The sequence below is a fragment of the Prionailurus viverrinus genome, chromosome E1 (genome assembly GCF_022837055.1).
Source record: "Prionailurus viverrinus isolate Anna chromosome E1, UM_Priviv_1.0, whole genome shotgun sequence".
In the NCBI taxonomy this organism is placed as follows: domain Eukaryota; kingdom Metazoa; phylum Chordata; class Mammalia; order Carnivora; family Felidae; genus Prionailurus; species Prionailurus viverrinus.
In genome coordinates this window covers 27963793-27983168 of record NC_062574.1, presented here as the reverse complement: position 1 = coordinate 27983168, position 19376 = coordinate 27963793, and the positions used below count along the sequence as shown (strand labels likewise).

Sequence of the window (19376 nt, the reverse complement as noted above, 5' to 3'; positions counted from 1 at the left end):
ACTAGGGGATAGAGGGCCTCAGGAGTCTGGCAGAGGCCTTTCTGGAAAGCTGTTTCTTCTAGGCAGGGAAGAAGCATCCAGGTTCAAGCAGGCCAAGAAACCTTGGCCAAGACAACTCTTGGAACCCTGCAGGTGCCAGGTCTCTGGGGACTGAGAATACCCCAGGCACTTTTGTCATAGACAAATCCCATTACTGCTTCCCCCGCCCCCGCAGCTGGCTGGTGAGAGCTGTAGCTGATGCCTGTTCTGGCTTCCACAGAGGCCTCAATCAATACCCTCTGGCCTATATCAGAGGCCAGACGGTAACCACTAAGCTGCCTCTAACTCTAGAAAACAGAGAGATTAGAACATCATCATGAGTAATCTTTTAGATAAGTTGTTCTGGGGTGGGGGGATGGGGGGCATCTGGCAATGTCTGTAGACGCTCTGAGTTATCACAGTCACAACGGTGGAAAGGGGTCAGCAGAGGCTGGTACCGGCATCCAGTGAATAGAAACCAGAGATGCTCTTAAACATCCTACACTGCACAGGACAGCCCCCAACAACAAAGGATACCAGCCAAAAACATCAATGGTGTCCAGGTTGAAAAACCCTGATTTTGACGTATATTCTTCATTGTTTGTGTTTTGGGGGAAACCCTCCACACATAAGGGAATCACATGAAGCCCACCCTTCCTGTGGGACTGAATCAGACCTCCCACTGGCCAGCTTCTGCTTACTTGGTCATGACCATGTAGGGGCCACTGAAGAAAGAGAAGGTAGGCTCATCATCAGCTTGAATCACTTCCTTTTCTCCAATTACTGGAAGAGATCCCAGGTAGGCCAGCTGTGCTCCCCCTGTGAGATAAAACTGAGAGCAGAGCACAGCTTCAAATTGAGGGGAGAAAAGAGGAAAAGCAAAATGCCCTCAGAATCCTGTGCCAGCTAAAAATAATAACTGCTATTTACCAAAAGTTGCTGAATTCCCCTATGCACTGGACACTATTCTTCAATTTGTACTATCTTTAATCTGCCTAGAAACCCTGCAAGGTTGTAATATTCTTTCCCTTTTACTAGTGAGGAAACCAAGGCTCATGAAGAGAGGTCAGACGCCTGCTTGAAGTACAAGGCTGGGGCTCACAGGCCTCTTGTGCCCCCACAGAACCCAGACCTATGTGCAGCCAAGGCCAACATTCCTGCTCCCTCCTTCCCACCCAAGGCTGCCTAGGCACAACCAACAGATGTGGGGCTAGGGAAAACTGTGAGCAAACATCACCCAGACACCCAGTTACATTCCCAAATGTCTTTCTTTGATGGGCAGAACCAAGAACCCAAAAGATATTTTCCCTCAACACATTTCTCAGTTCAAAATCTCAATGCCTTAAAGACATTCCAACAAAAAGTTACGGAGGGCAAGTCAACCACCAATAAGACCTACAGGGTCAGTGTAGCTCTATGCTTCTCTTCAGGGAGACATGTCTGGGGCCCTCACTGGGAATTAATGAAAGGATCATTTTCTAAACTCCCCAAATCTAGCCCAATGTCATTCAAGGGAACTTTCCAGGGCTTTCTCCATTTTTCAGTAAGGACAAGAAGACTAAGAGTTATCTGTCCTGCAAAAGTAGTAAAGAAAAAACAACACTCTGGAGAGGGTAAGGAAGAAAGAGTTGGACAGGGTTGGGGGAAGTGGGGCCAGAGTCAGGGCCAGTTGGCTCTCCAGTTGGCCCTGCAAATGCTGGGTGTCAGTGGCAACCTCTTACCTTCCCAAAGCCAAAGCTGTAGATATTTTGTGCAGAAATGACTCCAGCTTTAAGCAGTCGGTTAGGAGAGCCATTAGGGTTTCTAGAAGTATTTTTAAAAGGAAGAAAAGTAAGAATTAACCATATCCAGAGGAACTGAGCTATGAATTAACCATATCCAGAGCTATGAGAAAGTGTAGTTCATTTTGTCTTTACTACTTGACTTTTTATCATGAAACTACGTAAGAGCCAGCCTATGAGAGGGCCCTGTGATTTCCACCTCCTGGTAATCTTGCCTTTGTGGGTTTCAGATAGGGCAGACCTGTTAGGCCAACTGGGCACTGAATAAATGATGGAGTGGTTGATTTCCAAGGCTAGATCCACCAGAGCTTCTGTTCTGATCACTCTCGGATCCCTTGCTCTGAAGGAGGCCAGCTATCATGTTGTGAGGACACTCTAGCAGCCCTATGGAGAGGCCCAACACCCACTACCAATTTGCCAGCCATGTGAGTATGCTGTCTTGGAACTGGATCCTCCAGTCCCAGTGAAGCCTTCAGAAGATAAAGCCCTACCTGACATCTTGACTACAACTTCGTAAGAAACCCTAAGCCAGATCCACATAGCTAAGCCATTCCCTGAATTCTGACCCACAGAGATTGTGTGAGATACAAATGTTTCAAATGCTGTTTGAAACTGCTAAATTTGGGTGGCTTGGGGGTGGATTCAATATGCAGCAATAGATGATGAGTTCAAATGGTCAAAGTTGGAAAGAATCAAAACATGTCTTTTTTTCTTTTAAGAACAAAACATCTTATCCAGCTTTTATTTTTATAGATGGGACAAATGGAGCCCAGAGAGGGGGAACCTGCTGGTCTGAGGTCACAGAGCAGCAGGAATGGCCAGACAGACCCTGATACTCATTCCAGCCACTGCTCTTTCCACATACCACACCCAAACCACCACCGTGGGACACTGCACACTGGGACCCCCCATGAACTGAGAGTCTGGCAAGGAATGGCTTATATTTCTTTGGCTCCCCAAGGCTGGCATGGTGGCATGCATGTAGTAGGTGCTTACTTAATGCTTTCCAAATGAGTAGTTTAGGCTCAGATTGAAGGACAAAACATTCTGCTAGTGCTGGAGCCATTTTCCCTCCCTCAGCAAATGGCAAAGGAGCTGCAGGTAACAGTGTGTACTCATCCTCACCCCACATCAGCTCTGTGAGGCTCCATGTGCCCACTCTTCATGCACAGAAGCAAATTCTTTACTCTGCTTTCAGAGATACTTTTAGGCTCTATCTCATTAGCAACTTAGGCCAGGCTGTCCCTTCCTCACTTTTAGCTGCTGTGAGGTTTAAATGAAGACTCCACAGTTTGGACTGAGATAAACTGGACATCCCAATTTATACATAATGTTCCAGTATCATTCGTGGTAGCATCCCCTTCACTCGAAAAGCAGCCCAGCATGGAGGATAAGCTATCTGGTCAACGTAATCTGAGTGGACATGCCCCCTTCTTACACCAAATTCTTAATCTCCTCTAGAAACAGAGGCTACATGCTCAGGCCTCAAATATCCAGGGGACAACAACTGTTTCCTGCCCAGGGGAACAGATTTTGAGGTGGCAGCAACGGCATGCCTCCCCAGCAGCACCAGAACAGGAGGATACCATTGACACTACTCCCCCTTCCCATCTGGGGCTTCTCAGGTATGTGAGTGGCTTTTTAAAGGGTATGAGCTCCGTTTAAGCAGAGGAACTGGCTGTTCTCCAGCAGGGACCTGGACTATAACTACAATCAGACCGACATTCCTTGCTCTTTTACCTGAATTTCTCGGGCCATGTCTATTTAAGTAAATTCAGCTGGGTGGAAGGGGGAAACCTGACTTCCGTTATCTATAACAATACAACCATCTGTTCTTCTCAATTCAGTGCTTTTTCTTTCCCCCCAACCAGGCTCTACGTAAACGCGTACCTGAGAGGAATCTTACCGACATGGGCCTCACTCATAGATCTGAGAAGCCAGTTCTTATCTCAAGGATTCATGTGTTTTCTTCACATTAAAAAGGGGGATGTATGTACTTCCACTCTACTTTCCATTAAGTACTGCATGGTCCAACCCCATTAAAAAAATAATGTTTCATCTAACTATAAAATAAATGCTACATCTAGATTAGTATCTGAAATTTGTTAGGTTTTTTAACACTTAACTTGGATTTTCCTTTAGGCTGGCCCTTGTACCCCCTCACCTTGTACTCAGCCCTACCATACAACAAGCAGTGAAGGGCTGGTGATGGTGAGCAAGACACACACAGGCCTTGCCCTCTTGGGGTTGTGGAACTGTATAAAATTTCTGAATGTGACAGACTCCATTTTGAAGTTCCATCTTCCTTTCCAACTAATGAACTCCTGAACTGGGCCAGAAGCAGCAATGGTTTCACAAAGCAGTTGCCCATAAAATTCAACAGAACAAATGGCATTCACGCCATAAAACTGTTGGTATGAACTTTAAGACAGAATAGTTTACTAATGCACACCAAGAATAGTTTTATTTGACGGCACCAAAAAAAACAGAGAGTAGTAATCAAAAATAGCTCAAGGGGTGCCTGGGTGGCTCAGCTGGTTGAGCTGACTTCAGCTCAGGTCATGAACCCACTGATCATGAGTTCGAGCCCGGCGTTGGGCTCTGTGCTGACAGCTCAGAGCCTGGAGCCTGCTTTGAACCCTGTGTCTCCTTCTCTCTCTGTTGCTCCCCTACTTTCTCTCTCTCTCAAAAATAAAGAAAGGTTAAAAAAAAAAAAAAACCAGCTCAAGCAGTTACTTAGTACCAGTTAATAGGCTTTTTCCTCTTCTCTTCTTTATCTAAGTTCTATAATTAGCCCCCTTCTTTCTCACAAAAAAGACTCACTTTCCCCCACTTTTCTGCTTGGTACCAGAATCTGTGCTCCCTGAATTGCAATTCTGAGACCCCAAATAAAAGGTCTTTGTGTCTTGTTCAGTTTTGCCTCCTTTTCTCAGTTAGCAGTGTTCAGTCTTATTAGAAACAGGCAAGAACATATATAAATAAAATCATTACAAACTGGGACAAGTCTCTCCAAACTCTGAAGGAGGGAACTCCACACAAGGGGGAGGGCAAGGACAGGCAAGGAGCCGAGCTCAGCAGGGCCTCCAAGGTCAGATGAGGAAGTAGGAGTTTATTCTGATAGCTATGGGGAATGACCTAAAGGGTTTTTGGAAGAGACTGGCAAGAGTGGCAGGGGGGCATGGGGGGAGCAGTTAGAAGTAACTAGACCTCAAGGGAATTAACTCATTTTTCCTAAGAAGCCAACAGCACCCAGAAAGAAAACCAGGACTTGTGCAGGGAAGGACAGGACAAGGAAGCCTGCGAGGGTGTGACAAGTCTTGCAACTCTGACTACAGAAAGTGATGCCATCAGAGAAAATCAAGATGGAAAGGATTCTCTGGATACAAACCCTGAATTAATAAAGCCCTAAGAACTTTATTTTATTTTGTTTTATTTTAAGCCCTAAGAATTTCAAATAGCTAGGCAGTTGAGCATGGAGATAAACCTGAGGCCCACCTCCTGCAGCTGTGATGGGGTTAGGTGGGCTGCCCACTAGCTGGCAGCAAATCACGCCAGCTTAACACAGCCTGAGGATGCTAGGTTAAGCATTTGTATTCTTTTGTAGTCTTAGAGATAAAGGAACACTCTTTCCATGGTTTGGGAGAGGACAAAAAATCCAGTTGGCTGCTCTGCTGGGAAGGAGTTTTCTGCAGGGCTCCTCAGACCTGAAAAGTTCTTTCTTTGCTAACCACAGGGTGGTGCCCACTAGAGCCCAGAACTCATTTCCCCTGGACATTCCTGGATAGGGGCACAACAGCTGAAGGTGCTCCTCTGGGTACATTTTTAAGCAGCCACATCCTCTCCTTCAGAGCTCACCACTTAGGGTGGGCCAGATCCTGGAGGGGACCAATATGGAGGGGACCATGGTGGCTCACGGTGCAGGACTCCTACAAGAAAGGCTGGGATGATGCCCGCCGAATATTCCACTTGGCTCAGCTCAAGGCAGCACTCACCCCTGTATGAGGCCACCAAGCCGGGGTGGGCCACTGATGAGCCGCTGAGGGGAGTCAATCTTCTTTAGGAGGTCACAGGAGAAGCCCTGTATGATGGCCTGCATATGCGAGGCACAGCGCTGCATGAACTCCACCATCTGCAACACAGCGTGAAGATGCTCAGTGCTGAGGCAACTAGTGGCTACCCTGGCTTTCAGTGCAACTGGAAGAGTCTGACATAAATGGAGCTGAGGAGCCAGGAGCCCCTGACAGGGAAATCTCTGGAAAGGGAAGGGCTCAAGTGATTTTTTTTTTTTTACAGAATGTTTCCAGAGAGGTGATTTGGCAATCATTTCCTCCAACTCCCTCCATTAACAGATGAGGAAACTGAAGCAGAAGGAGCAAAATTACTTGTCTAAGGCGAAAAGTTAATGAGTTGGAGAACCAGGGGGAGGGAAGGGAGGCCTCTGCCCACCTCCCTCCTCCCTCCACATGCCAAGTATTGTGCATGCACTTTATGCTTTACATCTGTTATGTTATTTAGACCTCATTCAAACGCATCACACCTGCCAGTGTGCGGCCTCAACACGTTATATAATGTCAGTGGGCCTCAGTTTCCTCATCTGTTAAATGGGGACAATAACGGCATCTACAAGATCGATTTATTGTGAAGATTAAATGACTTAATACTGAGCTAATTTAATTCAGAACCTCTGATGTGTAGTTAAGTGCTAGTCAAGGGTCAAAATTACAACTGTTCTCCCTCCTCAGGTGCCTGGGAGGCTCAGTCAGTTAAGCGGCCAACTTCAGCTCAGGTCATGATCTCACTCACAGTTTGTGGGTTCAAGCCCCGCATCAGGCTCTGTGCTGACAGCTCAGAGCCTGGAGGATGATTTGGATTGTGTCTCCTTCTCCCTCTGTCCCTCCCCTGTCGCACATGGTCTCTCAAAAAAAACTCTTCTTCCTTCTCACTGAATGGATGGCCAGGAAAGAAAAGTTCACTAATCTTGCCTGAGGTTTTATAGCTGGGTAACTTGCTTCAACTCAGGCCTGTGTGTCCAGTGCCGAAAGCAAGACCACTACAAGCCCTGTGCTGTCCCCAGGATCAGCCCCTGATCCCTGGGCTCCTGGCTCCCAGCCCAGTGCTCTGCCTTGGCTGTGGCTACAGAGTGGGCCCAACCTTACCACGGTGCTGCGCTCCTTCCCTGCTGTCAGGGCCCAGGTCTGCGGATTTTGACCCTTCTCGTCGTGGAGTCGAAGATCACCCCCTGCATCCAGCAGTTTACTGAGGATCCACTGATTCCCTGAAAATGCTGCTGCGTGAACAGGGGTGCTCCCATCAAAGCAGCGGCTGGAGGGGAAAGTAGCAGTATAAGGTGGGGGGGATTCAATGGGTGACACAAAAAGCTCTCTTTTTACAAAGGAAACCTTTGGGAGGATTATAATAATATCATTTGTGAGGCTTTGCCAACAGGAGCTTTATACACATCCTCTTTTTCCACCCTTACCTCTACCCTTCAAGGTGGTATCATTTTCCAATATACAGATAAGGAAACAAAAGGGCAAAGCTGAAATTCATACCCAAGTATGGGTCTGGTTCCAAATCTGGTACCCCTTTTCCCATTGCCCTTTGATACTGGCTGCTCTGGAACAATTTCTTCATGTGTGTAGGGTCTCGAGGTCAGGCTGGTGAAGCACAACCTAACCAGACACCATCCCTCTCTTGTGAGAATGTCTCTATCTCCCAAATCCCCCAGTAGAGGCCCGCAAAACCTTGGCACCAGCAATCTGATCAAGAATCTACAGGGCCCAGGGACGCCTGGGTGGCTCAGTAGGGTTGAGCGTCCGACTTTGGCTCAGGTCATGATCTCATGATTCGTGAGTTCGAACATCGTGTCGGACTCTGTGCTTGACAGCTCAGAGCCTGGAGCCTGCTTCTGATTCTGTGTCTCCCTCTCTCTGCCCGTACTCCGCTCATACTCTCTCTCTCAAAAATAAACATTAAAAAAAAGAAAGAAAATTAAAAAAAAAAAAAGAATCTACAGGGCAGCTGGGTGGCTCAGTTGGTTAAGTATTGACTCTTGGTTTTGGCTCAATTCATGATCTCATGGTTTGTGAGTTCGAGCCCCACATGGGGCTCTGTGCTGAGGGTACTGAGCCTGCTTGAGATTCTCTCCATCTCTGACCCTTCCTTGCTTGTGTTCTCTCTCTCTCAAAATAAATAAATAAACTTAACAAAAAAAATCTGCAACTCAGGAAAACGTCACCAAAGCCAATTAACAATCTGAAGCATAAGAGGGTGGCATTTATTGTGTTCAGAATACAGTGATATGTGATATATAGCTGTGGTTTCTTAACCTGGCTGCACATTAGGACCACACAGGAAGCTTACTGTGGTTCTTGTGAAAAAGAAACACAAACAGGAGAAGGCAGAGGGAAAAGAGAAGGAGAAGAAGAAACAAAATGAAAACGGAGGAGGAAGTTGAGAAGAAAGAAAGGAGTCTGAAGGTGGTAGTGCATGACTGGCTCAGTTAGTAGAGCATGTGACTCTTGAGGTGATGTGAATCTTGAGGTCATGAGTTCAAGCCCCACACTGGGTGTGGAGCCTACTTTAAAAATTAAAAAAAAAAAAAAAAAAAAAAGGAAAAAGAAAAAGTCTCCCTGGATGGCTTAGTCTGTAAAGCATATGATTCTTGATCTCAGGGTTGTAAGTTTGAGTTCCATGTTAGGTAGACAGATTACTTAAAAATAAAATCTTGGGGCACATAGGTGGCTCAGTCAGTTAAGTGTCTGACTCTTGATTTCAGCTCAGGTCATGATCTCACAGTTCATGGGTTCAAGTCCCACATTGGGCTTGCGCTGACAGCACTGAGACTGCTTGGGACTCTCTCTCTCTCTCTCTCTCTCACCTGCTCACAGTCTCTTTCTCTCTCAAAATTATATGAACTAAAAAAAAAAAAAAAAAAAAAAAGAAAAGAAAAAGAAAGAAAGACAAAGTATTTAGAAAAATAAAAAATAAAACAAAATCTTTAGGAGTGTCTGGGTGGCTCAGTTGGTTAAGCCTCCAACTCTTGATTTCGGCTCAGGTCATGTTCTCATGGTTCATGAGTTCAAGCCCTGCATCAGGCTGTGCACTGATGGCACAGAGCCTCTCTGGGATTCTGTCTCTCCTTCTCTCTGCTCCTCCCCAGCTTGTGTTCACTCTCTCAATGTAAATAAATAAACTTAAAAAAAATTAATAAATAATAAAAAGGAATTTAAAACAACAGACAATATTTACATTTTATTTATTTTTGAGAGACAGAGCACAAGTAGGGGAGGGGCAGAGAGAGAGGGAGACACAGAATCCCAAGCAGGCTCCAGGTTCTGAGCTGTCAGCACAGAGCCCGATGTAGGGCTCGAACTCACACTGTGAGATCATGACCTGAGCCAAGGTTGGATTGAGCCACCCAGGTGCCCTAACAACAGACAATATTTAATACTGGGAGACTTCACATTAAAAACTGGAATTTTCAGCCACTTGGAAATTTGGAAGATCTGGTCTCCCTGGCTCCCTTTCCTGCCCAGCAACAAATTCCTAACCCTTCTTAGAGTCTGTACTCATTGACTCCACTTGGTCCCACAGGCATCTGACCCTGGGCATTCAGTAGGCTCCAGCCACCACAGCATTTCCTTTGAGTACTTAAGAATACAGCTTCCCCCCAGAAATTTTACTTCACCTTGATCAGAAGATCAGAAGAAGATAAATGTGAAAATGGTCCTATCACAAAATACAAACCCATGTGGTTTGCCTTCCTCCCTTTGACAACATCCTTTCCTACCTCCCCCTGGTACCATGGGGACTTCTAAAAAAGGAAAGTCAAACTGAGTTCTTAAGGCCTGGGCTCCTGGTCTCATCTCTATCATTAATGCACCATTATGGGCCAGTCACTTAAATTTTCTGGGCCTCAGTTCCCTAAACTGGAATATTAAATGTTTGAATGATTTGATCTTTAAAGAGCCCAACTCTAAGCCTGCACAAAACAGATGTAATTGAAGATGACTGGAAAATACTGCATTTTTGCTGAGAACTCCAGGGATTCCCCAGTGTGGCTTCCTACAATGCTCTTACCTACAAACAGGTGAGACAGCCTTTCCTTTCTGAGCTTTGAAATTATTATTATCTTTTTAACATTTATTCATTTTTGAGAGAGAGAGAGAGAGAGAGAGAGAGAGAGAGCGCATGAGCATGAGCAGGGGAGAGGCAGAGAGAGAGAAAGAGAGAGGAAGAATCAGAATCTGAAGCAGGCTCCAGGCTCTGAGCTGTCAGCACAAAGCCCCACACAGGGCTTGAACTCATGGACTGCGAGATCACGAACTGAGCCTAAATCAGACACTTAACAGACTGAGCCATTCAGGCTTTGAAATTAAACCCTGAGCCCCTGAGCTTTGAAATTAAACATTAATACAGGACAGGAGAGTGTATGTGAGTCTAGAAGGAAACAGCAAAATGTTCACTGTATTAAGTTATATCTGGGTTATACAAACCTAATACTTGTCAATTGGCATTTTTTCATTATACTTTTGCAAGCTTCCAAGTTTTCTCCCACTAAGCAAGCAATCTTATAACAAAAAACAAACAAAACCTCCCCCCCCCAAATCTTCTGACATCAATAATTTTTTTTAATGTTTATTTATTTTTGAGAAAGAAAGAGATCATGAGTGGAGGAGAGAACAAGGGAGACAGAATCTGAAGCAGGCTCCTGGCTCTGAGCTGTCAGCACAGAGCCCTATGCGGGGCTCGAACCCATGAAACATGAGATCATGACCTGAGCTGAAGTCGGACACTCAACCGACTGAGCCACCCAGGCGCCTCTGACATCAATACTTTTTAAAGTACATTAAACAGGGCCTCCTCATGTGAGATGGCTATTTTATGACTTTTATTATTGTATTCTGGAATTCCTGAGAAAATCAGCCAGAATCAAGTAAGTATTCAAAATCTGTTTCTGGTTCTGTCCAATAGGAACTGTAAAAATACCTACTGTCCCCTCCCTCTTGAGAAGGTGGTTGTAAAGATCAAGTGAGCTGGTGCCTGGGAAAGCCCTGGGAAAAGCAAAAGTGCTACACAGAGAAGAGATGTTCAAGCGTAGCTTATTGATTACATTACACTGCTGTACCATATTATAAGTTGGGCCAACGATTAAACTCAGATTCTTTTAGACCACAATTACAAGTCATCCTGAGAAACTGATGCCAAGTATATTAAAGAAGAACTTGGTTGGTGGGTATATTAAACTGCTTAAGTGAATCATACAAATTGTAACCTGGGGTGGAAATATGGCAATTGTGCTGTTAATAACTAATTAATTAAGATCGAATTATTTCACTGGGCCTAGTAAAACTGCTTAGAAAGCTTTTTATTAGCAGTTAAAAGTATGTCTCAACATAGCTAATACAACTATTTTTCACTGATATAAATTAGTAAGGCTCTTTTAATATCTTCCCAAATAATTTCCTAAATGCCCCAACTCATTTTAAAAACATACTACTGGGCCACCTGAGTACATCTCACGTTCAAGCCCTCACATTGGGCTCTGTGCTGACAGCTCAGAGCCTGGAGCCTGCTTCAGATTCCGTGTTTCCTACACTCTCTGCCCCTCCCTCACTCACTCACTCACACCCTCTCTCTCAAAAATAAAATAAACATTAAAAAAAATTTTGGAGGGGGGTCGCCTGGATGGCCCAGTCGGTTAAACGCTGAACTTCGGCTCAGGTCATGATCTCATGGTTCGTGAGTTCGAGCCCCACATCAGGCTCTGTTCTGCTGATGGCTCAGAGCCTGGAGCCTGCTTTGGTTTCTGTGTCTCCCTCTCTCTACTCCTCCCCTGCGCGCGCTCTCTCTCTCTCTCTCTCTCTCTCTCTCTCTCTCAAAAAATAATCATTAAAAAAAATTTTAAATAAAAGCATACTACTCATTTTCTAGACAGCGATGTTATTGTACTTACTGATTTGGATCTGATCCATAATCCACCAGAACATCAACTACCTTCGTAAGGCCTAGTAATGCCGCAACAAAAAGTGCAGTCTGGCCCAGGGAGTTAACTGCATCAACATAAATTCCTGCAAAACAAATGCAAAGGTCAATACAAACATCACGAAATCCCCTAAAACTAGAGAAGTTCCTACCAGGAGAAAATTTTAATGCCCTTATACAGTATTTTTGTTTTACTACTGTAAGCTTTTTTTTAAACATAAAAAAAAAAACCTCAAAAATTAGCTAAAGGCAACCAGCATTCCATTCATCGAAAATACTACTTACAGAAGGTTGTATGAAAGCATCCCACCCCAGCACTCTAAAAGCCCAATTAAAATTATTTCCAGGTTATGGGGCACCTGGGTGGCTAAATAATTTGAGCATCTGACTCTTGAGGAGCCTACTTCAGATTCCCTCCGCAGCCTCCCAGTCTCTCGCACCTGTGCTTTCCCTTTCTTACTATGAAATGGGTGTAAACCACTATGAGGTTCACATGATCAACGACCTAGTTAATTCAAAAACACACAAACCAGCGCTAAACTACAAAACTAGCTTAACACTCAAGAAATGTCATAAAGAAAAAAAGAAAAAAAATCCCCAAACAAAAAAACACCAGCTAATACACGAACGCAACCATTAAAAAGTACATACCAAAAAACAACCCTACAAAATATCCCCAAACCAACTACGGCCTTAAAAACACAAGAGCCCAAGCGGCCAAAAGCCTTAACTTACCGTAAAAAGCACCCTAATCTATAACGACTGAAAAGAAACAAAACCACTCAGACTGTGCTCTCTCCCTCTTACTCTTCCATAAAGAAGAGAAAGAACGATCATCAACGGCAATCAGCAACTGTAACGACAGCACTAAAAGCCAGTTTCACGCTCAAGAGAGAACACTTCGCCTCCTCCTCGTGGTTTCGGGTACTCTACACATTCAGAGAATCTTCTCTAGTAACGAACTATAGAAATGATCCCTGAAAGTATAGTCTTAACAACAAACACCCCAACTTTCCAGAGTGAAAGAAACCCACCTACATTACACTGATGGTGAAGGTTTTTTTTCTTTATTTAAACGTCAATAATTTTTCAGGTGTACACTGGTATGTGTTTACCAAAGAATTATTCATTACCAAAGTTCGACAAAGCGTTTTTAAATAAACTGCATTTCAGAAGACAATTCAAGTCATCACTTTGATTACCATACAGTTGACAAGCAGCCAATCACACGCCATTTTTTTGCAACCTCCACCCCCGTTGCCGCAGCGTCAGGTTTAGGTGAATGATGACGACTACAAAGCGCGCCGGAAGTCCAGGATGCGCCTCAGTTTAGACCAACCGTGTAAGTGAGGAATCCTTTTGCGAGAAATATGTTAAGAAGTAGATGATGAAACTTAAGCCCAAAGCCAAAGACTTGCATTTGCAAAGCACTCCGTTTTTATTTTTATTTTTTGATGTTTATTTATTTTTGAGAGGCAGTGTAAACTGAGGAGGGGCAGAGGGGACGGAAAATCTTAAGTGGGCTCCGTGCTGACAGCAGAGACCCCATGCAGCTGGAACTCATAACCGTGAGATCATGACCTAAATTGGAGGCTTATCAGGCTGACCCACCCAGGCGCCCTACCACTCCCTGTTTTTAAACTTAATCCTGTGATCAAAATACCAGACATAAATGTTCTTTTGGAGATTTTTTTTAACAAATGAAGGAATTTTTATTTACATAAAAGTTGTGTTTAAATAAACACAATACATAATTCTCCTGCTTAAAGTTTCAGGAGCTCTCAGCTCTTGGGCTAAGGACAATACACATAGCTTACTAGGCCGTTCACGGTCTGGCCCACAATCAGCTCTCCAGCCTTATTTTGCACCAAATTCCCTCTCACTTAAGCCGTACTGAACTTAACAGCTCTTAGGCTCACCATTTTACCTTCTGCCACAGAGCCTTTGCACAAGCTGTTCTCTTACAGGAATTCTCTCCAAACCCCTTCTCAACTTAACTTCAATTCATCATTAAGACATCTGTCCAAGTGTCCCCTTAACTACATCAAACATCTTCTCTGTGTGTTTCTTTGATTAATGCCTGCTCTTTGCACAAGACTGTGTCTCAGAAGAGCAGAGACTATGAACTGCCCTTGTATACCAACAATATCCCAAACACCTAGTATCGAATAATGAATCCAAGCAAAGGTGTCAGTGCAGAGAACTGGGCAAGATAGGGGTTGTAAACATTGTAATTGGCCATTTTAAGCCATGGGTGAAAACGAGTCACAAAATATCCTACCTAAATAACAAAGAGTTGAGTATGGAGCCCTGAGGCCCACTAACATCTAAGGGGCAAGCCGAGAGGACAAAGCCAAAAAGTAGGGAGAAGGAAACCAAAAGAAGTAAGAGAAAACCTACAACAAGTGGGTCACAGTGACAAGGGAAATAAGAGTTTCATTTAACTTTTTTAAAAAGCTTATTTATTTATTTTGAGAGAGAGAAAGAGGGGGTGAGAGAGAGAATCCCAAGCAGACTCCACACAGGCAATGCAAAGCCCAATATGGGGCTGGAACTCAGGAATTATGAGATCATGATCTGAGCCCTCAAATGACTGAGCCACCCAGATGCTCCAGGGAGATAAGGAGGATCAGTCAACAGCATCAGAGCTGGAGAAATCTAGTAAGAAGGATCAATGTTCTTGGTGAGAGCAGTACTAGTGGGGTTCATATTTCTTATTGCTCAGGTCTCACCGTGTTACAAGTATTTGTGCCATGTCTGTCTTCTTTACCAAACCTTCTCCCCTAACCTTGAGGGCAGAAACTGCCAAATTAGTCCTTTGGTTCCAAGTAAACTTATCTGACCAACAAAAGCAAGCCTAAGGGTAGAGAAGAGCAGCAAAGAACAATGTGGGAAGACAATTCTCCCACATTCTCCGTGGATGGCTCCTGTGTCTACATGTCATGAGAGTGAGGCACTAACTACCCTGTGTTCTAGACTTTTTTTAAAGTAGGCTCCATGCCCAACGTGGGGCTTGAACTCATGACCCTGAGATTGAGAGTCACATGCTCTACCCATGAGTGAGCCAAGGCTCCCCAGACTATCTTTTTGAAGATGTCTGTATACCAAACTTCGGAAGACACAGTATCTCCTTTAGAGCAAAGTGCATTCATGCTTACTGCCCAGTGTAATAAAGATAATGGCTCTTTGTGGAGCAAAGGGCATACTGTCTATTATAGAAGATTTGGATTCCCCAAGCTCAGGATACTTCTGCTGTAAAGCAACCCACTACGTGTGCAATATTATATAGCTCTTTGCATGGCTCTGAGGGTATTAGGGCCTGAGGAACCAGGACCAAAAAAACTAAAAGTGTAGCTATTGCTGCTGCTATGAGTAATAAATTATCATTCAATTCTCTACCCAGGAATCTCATGTTTGCTGCCTGAATTGATAAACCTGTAGCAGGCTAATTTGTAAAACTGCAGACTATTCATAATTCTTGACAGGAAGGAACTACAGTTTAGGGAAGCAGACTGGTTAATCCCTGGGGCTTATGAAGTAACAAATTAAACCAACCAGGGCCTCTGAAGGCTTAGAGAAACACTTAGGGAGGCAATGAGCAACAAAGTCTTGAGAATATACAGATAGCTGCAGAGAAAAATAGGTTGAAAACCAGCGTCCCCACAACTTACACAAACAACGGCTTTTCGGTGATTTCCTAGTAGAAAACATTTATTCATTTACTCATTAATTCATTCATTCAACAAATATTTATTTCAGGCCAGTCCCACTATAGCCATGTTGGGACTGATATAAAGGTGACCAAAGTAACCCCCCCAACAAGTGGCCAAAGGCAGCTTTCACAAAGACTGACTAAAAAGGTCAAAAGAACTGGGTTCAAGTGTTGAAGTCCTAATGACAACTTTTTTAGCCTGGGGCCTCCAGATGGGTCAGTGACCTAATTTCTGGGCCTCCTAGGAAGCAAGACCTGATATTATTTTTTTAACTTTTTTAATTTAATGTTTATGTATTTTTGAGAGAAACAGAGAATGAGAGAGAGAGCATGGGCAGGGAAAGGGCAGAGAGAGAGAGAGGGAGATACAGAATCCAAAGCAGACCTCAGGCTCCGAGCTGTCAGCATACAGCCTAATGCAGGACCTGAACTCACGAACCCTGAGATCATGATCTGAGCTGAAGGCAGACGCTTAACCAACTGAGCCACCCAGGCGCCCCAAGACCTGATATTAATAACCATGTGTGCCAGGCACCATTCTAACTCGATCCTCACAACAGTACAATGGGAGGAAGATACTATTATCACTGTTTTATGGATTGAAAAAACAAGGTTTAGAGAGGTTCAGCAATTTTCCAGGGATCACAAAACAATCTGGCTCCAAAGTCCCTGCACTGCAACATATTGTCTTCCTCTCATCCTAATTTCTCAGCCTTGCTGCTCAGTATTACAGAAGCCTTTAGTAACTAAACAATGCTGTCCATGGCGTTAAACACAAAGGGGAGAGAAAGTGTTAATTTCTGAGAGCAGGAAACCTCGACAGCTTTGGGTGGAAGTAGGATGATGGAGGGTAAAGGGAATGAGAGGATAAAACAAATAATGGGTGTATAGGAAGGATAGATATTTCACTCTACTCTGCAATAGTCCATGAACCAATATAAAATGGTGCCTGGGCTGAAATAGAGGAAAAAAACATAAAACTTCCTGTGAAGCCTGAAAAAAATTTAAAAATGAGAAAACATTCACAGTTGGAGAAGAGGTGGGAAAGTTGACACTTTCCTAAATGCAGTTAGGAGTATGAAGTGTTATAATGCTTGTGGAAAGCAATATGGCAATATCTATTAAATATCTATTAAAAGCTGGATCCAGAAATCCCACTTTGAATATTAAAAACCCATTATGTAAAGATATATTACAAAGTATTTTATCAAAGCTTGCCTCCAATGATACAAACTGTAAAAAAAGAATCTTAATAACCATCAAAAAGGGTATAGCTGAATAAATTATGGTACATACAGTTAAATATTAAGCAATTATTAAAATGGATGAGTTAGTTCTGTATCAATTGGACTAGAGATGGATAAGATGTAATGTTAAATGCAAGTTTCAGAATGCATATAGTATACCACTTTTGTAAAGGCAGATTAGTTATGTCTATCCATCTATCTTCCATCTACCTATCCATCCATCCATCTACTTTTGATTCCACTGGTTAAAATAACTTCACATTACTTTTGTAATAAAAACATTTTTTAAAGTTCATTTATTTATTTTGACAGAGAGACAGCCGGGGAGAGACACAGAGAGAGGGAGAAGAAAGTGAATCCCAAGCAGGCTCTGTGCTGTCGGCACGGAGCCTGACGCAGGGCTTGAATTCATGAACTGTGAGATCATGACCTGAGCTGAAACCAAAAGTCTACTGAACCACCCAGGTGCCCCAATAAAAACATTTTCAAGGGTGGTGGGGAACTGGCTGGCTTAGTTCGTACAGTGTGCAACTCTTGATCCCAGGGTCTTGAATTCAAGCCCCCTGTGTTGGTAATGAAGCCTACTTAATTAAAAAAAAAATTCTTATAAGGATCACCAAAGGAAGCATGTTCTACACATTTCCTGAGAAGAACGGAGTTTGCAGTGGCTTCTTACAGCCATGAACTCAGGTGGAACAGTGAGAACAGAAGAGTGATAATCCAGATTTAAGAACAGAAATAGGGCTAGTGACAAACAAGTGAAACTGCAGAGAAACAAGTGAAACTGCAGTGGCTTTACTCACTGGCCTAAGAATTGAATCAGCTGAATATATGTTGCCGTCTTGGTGTAACAGGGCACTATGAAAGGCAATGCTACCTCCAACAAGAAATGAAGACTGCTGGGGTGCCTAGGTGGCTTAGTCGGTTAAGCATCCAACTCTTGATTTTGGCTCAGGTCATGATCTCCTGGTTGGTGAGTTCAAGTCCTGTGTCAGGCTCCGCACTGACAGCACAAAGTCTGCTTAGGATTCTCTCTTTGCACCTCCCCTTCTCTCTCTCTCTCTCTCAAATAAATAAATAATAAAATAAAATAAAATAAAATAAAATGAAGACTGCTTGTACAACTATATCACGTAACAGTCAGTAGAATTAGGAGACTGTTGATTTTTCTACTCCAGTGTGCAACAAGCATGGTGCATTAACAGCCCCAGTGTAGACCAGGAATAGTTCCCTAAAGCAGAAGTTAGGAAAAAGATCTGATTAATCTGGAGTAATTTAAAAGTGAGATTCAAAAATAAAAGAAGAGTTCTAAAATGAAAATATAAAAGCTTTAGCATCAAAGCTAAAATCAGGTGGTCCTGGGGCGCCTGGGTGGCTCAGTCGGTTAAGCGTCCAACTTCGGCTCAGGTCATGATCTCATGGTTCATGGGTTCGAGCCCTGTGTTGGGCTCTGTGCTGACAGCTCAGAGCCTGGAGCCTGCTTTGGATTCTGTGTCTTCCCCTCTCTCTCTGCCCCTCCCCCACTACACTCTGTGTCTCTATCTCAAAAATAAATGAACATTAAAATAAATAAATAGGGGCACCTGGGTGGCTCAGTCAGTTGAGCGTCCGACTTCAGCCCAGGTCATGATCTCACAGTTCGTGAGTTCGAGCCTCGCGTCAGGCTCTGTGCTGACAGCTTGGAGCCTGAAGCCTGCTTCGGATTCTGTGTCTCCCTCTCTCTGTGCCCCTCCCCAGCTCATGCCCACACTCTGTCTCTGTCAAAAATAAATAAACAACAACAAAAAAAAGAGTTTTAAAAAAAAATTTAATAAAATTAAATAAATAAATAAATAAATAAATAGATAGATAGATAGATAAAATTGTATTTGGCTGAGAAAATAGTTAAAAGAAATAAATCATAACACTGAAAGGCAAAAAAAAGAAAAAATCATCTTAAGAAAATATCAGAAGCACATTTAAAACTACTTTAAATGGCTGTTCTTTTTAACTTGTAAAGAGCTATCACTCATTGGTTAAGTTTATTCCTAGGTATTTTATTACTTTTGGTGCAATTAGAAATGAGATTGTTTTATTAATTTCTCTCTGCTGCTTCATTATTGGCATGTAGAAATGCAACATATTTCTGTACACTGATTTTGTATCCTGCAACTTTACTGAATTTGTTTATGAGTTCCAGTGGTTTTTAGGTGGAGTATTTCAGGTTTTCTGTATATAGTATCATCATCTGCAAATAGTGCATGCTTTACTTATTTATTTTTGTTGTCTGATTGCTGTGGCTAGGATTTCCAATACTATGTTGAATAGAAGTGGTGAGATTGGACATCCTCGTCTTGTTCCTAACCTTAGGGGAAAAGCTCAGTTTTTCCCCACTGAGTATGATGTTGGCTGTGGGTTTTTCATATGTTCCCTCTAAACCTATTTTCTTAAGGGTGTTTTTTTTTTTTAATTCAGTAGGCTCTATGCCCCAACATCGGTCTTGAAATTGAGTCACATGCTCCACTGACTGAGTCAGCCAGGTGTCCCATTGAAGGTTTTTATCATGAATAGATGTTGTACTTTGTTAAATGCTTTTTCTGCATCTACTGACATGATCATATGGTTCTTGTCCTTTCTCCTATTGATGTGATG

General features: G+C 43.3%; 1 protein-coding gene and 1 non-coding gene across 15 annotated transcripts in view; both read right to left on the bottom strand.

The window, feature by feature from the left end:
* TEX14 (testis expressed 14, intercellular bridge forming factor) overlaps positions 1 to 19376 on the bottom strand; it is a 117954-nt gene that overhangs the window by 52684 nt on the left and 45894 nt on the right. For 13 of the 14 annotated variants that reach the window (XR_007146804.1, XR_007146803.1, XM_047832525.1 and 10 more), the window contains 5 exons: positions 11758 to 11872; positions 6956 to 7121; positions 5792 to 5928; positions 1740 to 1821; positions 720 to 850 (listed from right to left, as the gene is read on the bottom strand). Coding sequence is in view for 12 of the 14 variants with exons in the window: in XM_047832525.1 (XP_047688481.1) it covers positions 720 to 850; positions 1740 to 1821; positions 5792 to 5928; positions 6956 to 7121; positions 11758 to 11872 (631 nt within the window). In the remaining 2 variants the exon portion in view is untranslated. The remainder of the gene's footprint in view (positions 1 to 719; positions 851 to 1739; positions 1822 to 5791; positions 5929 to 6955; positions 7122 to 11757; positions 11873 to 19376) is intronic. The other variant, XM_047832526.1, reaches the window with a different exon arrangement.
* On the bottom strand, positions 12564 to 12779 carry LOC125152281 (small nucleolar RNA U3). Its single transcript, XR_007147132.1, has one exon. It is a non-coding gene; the product is annotated as a small nucleolar RNA U3 (small nucleolar RNA).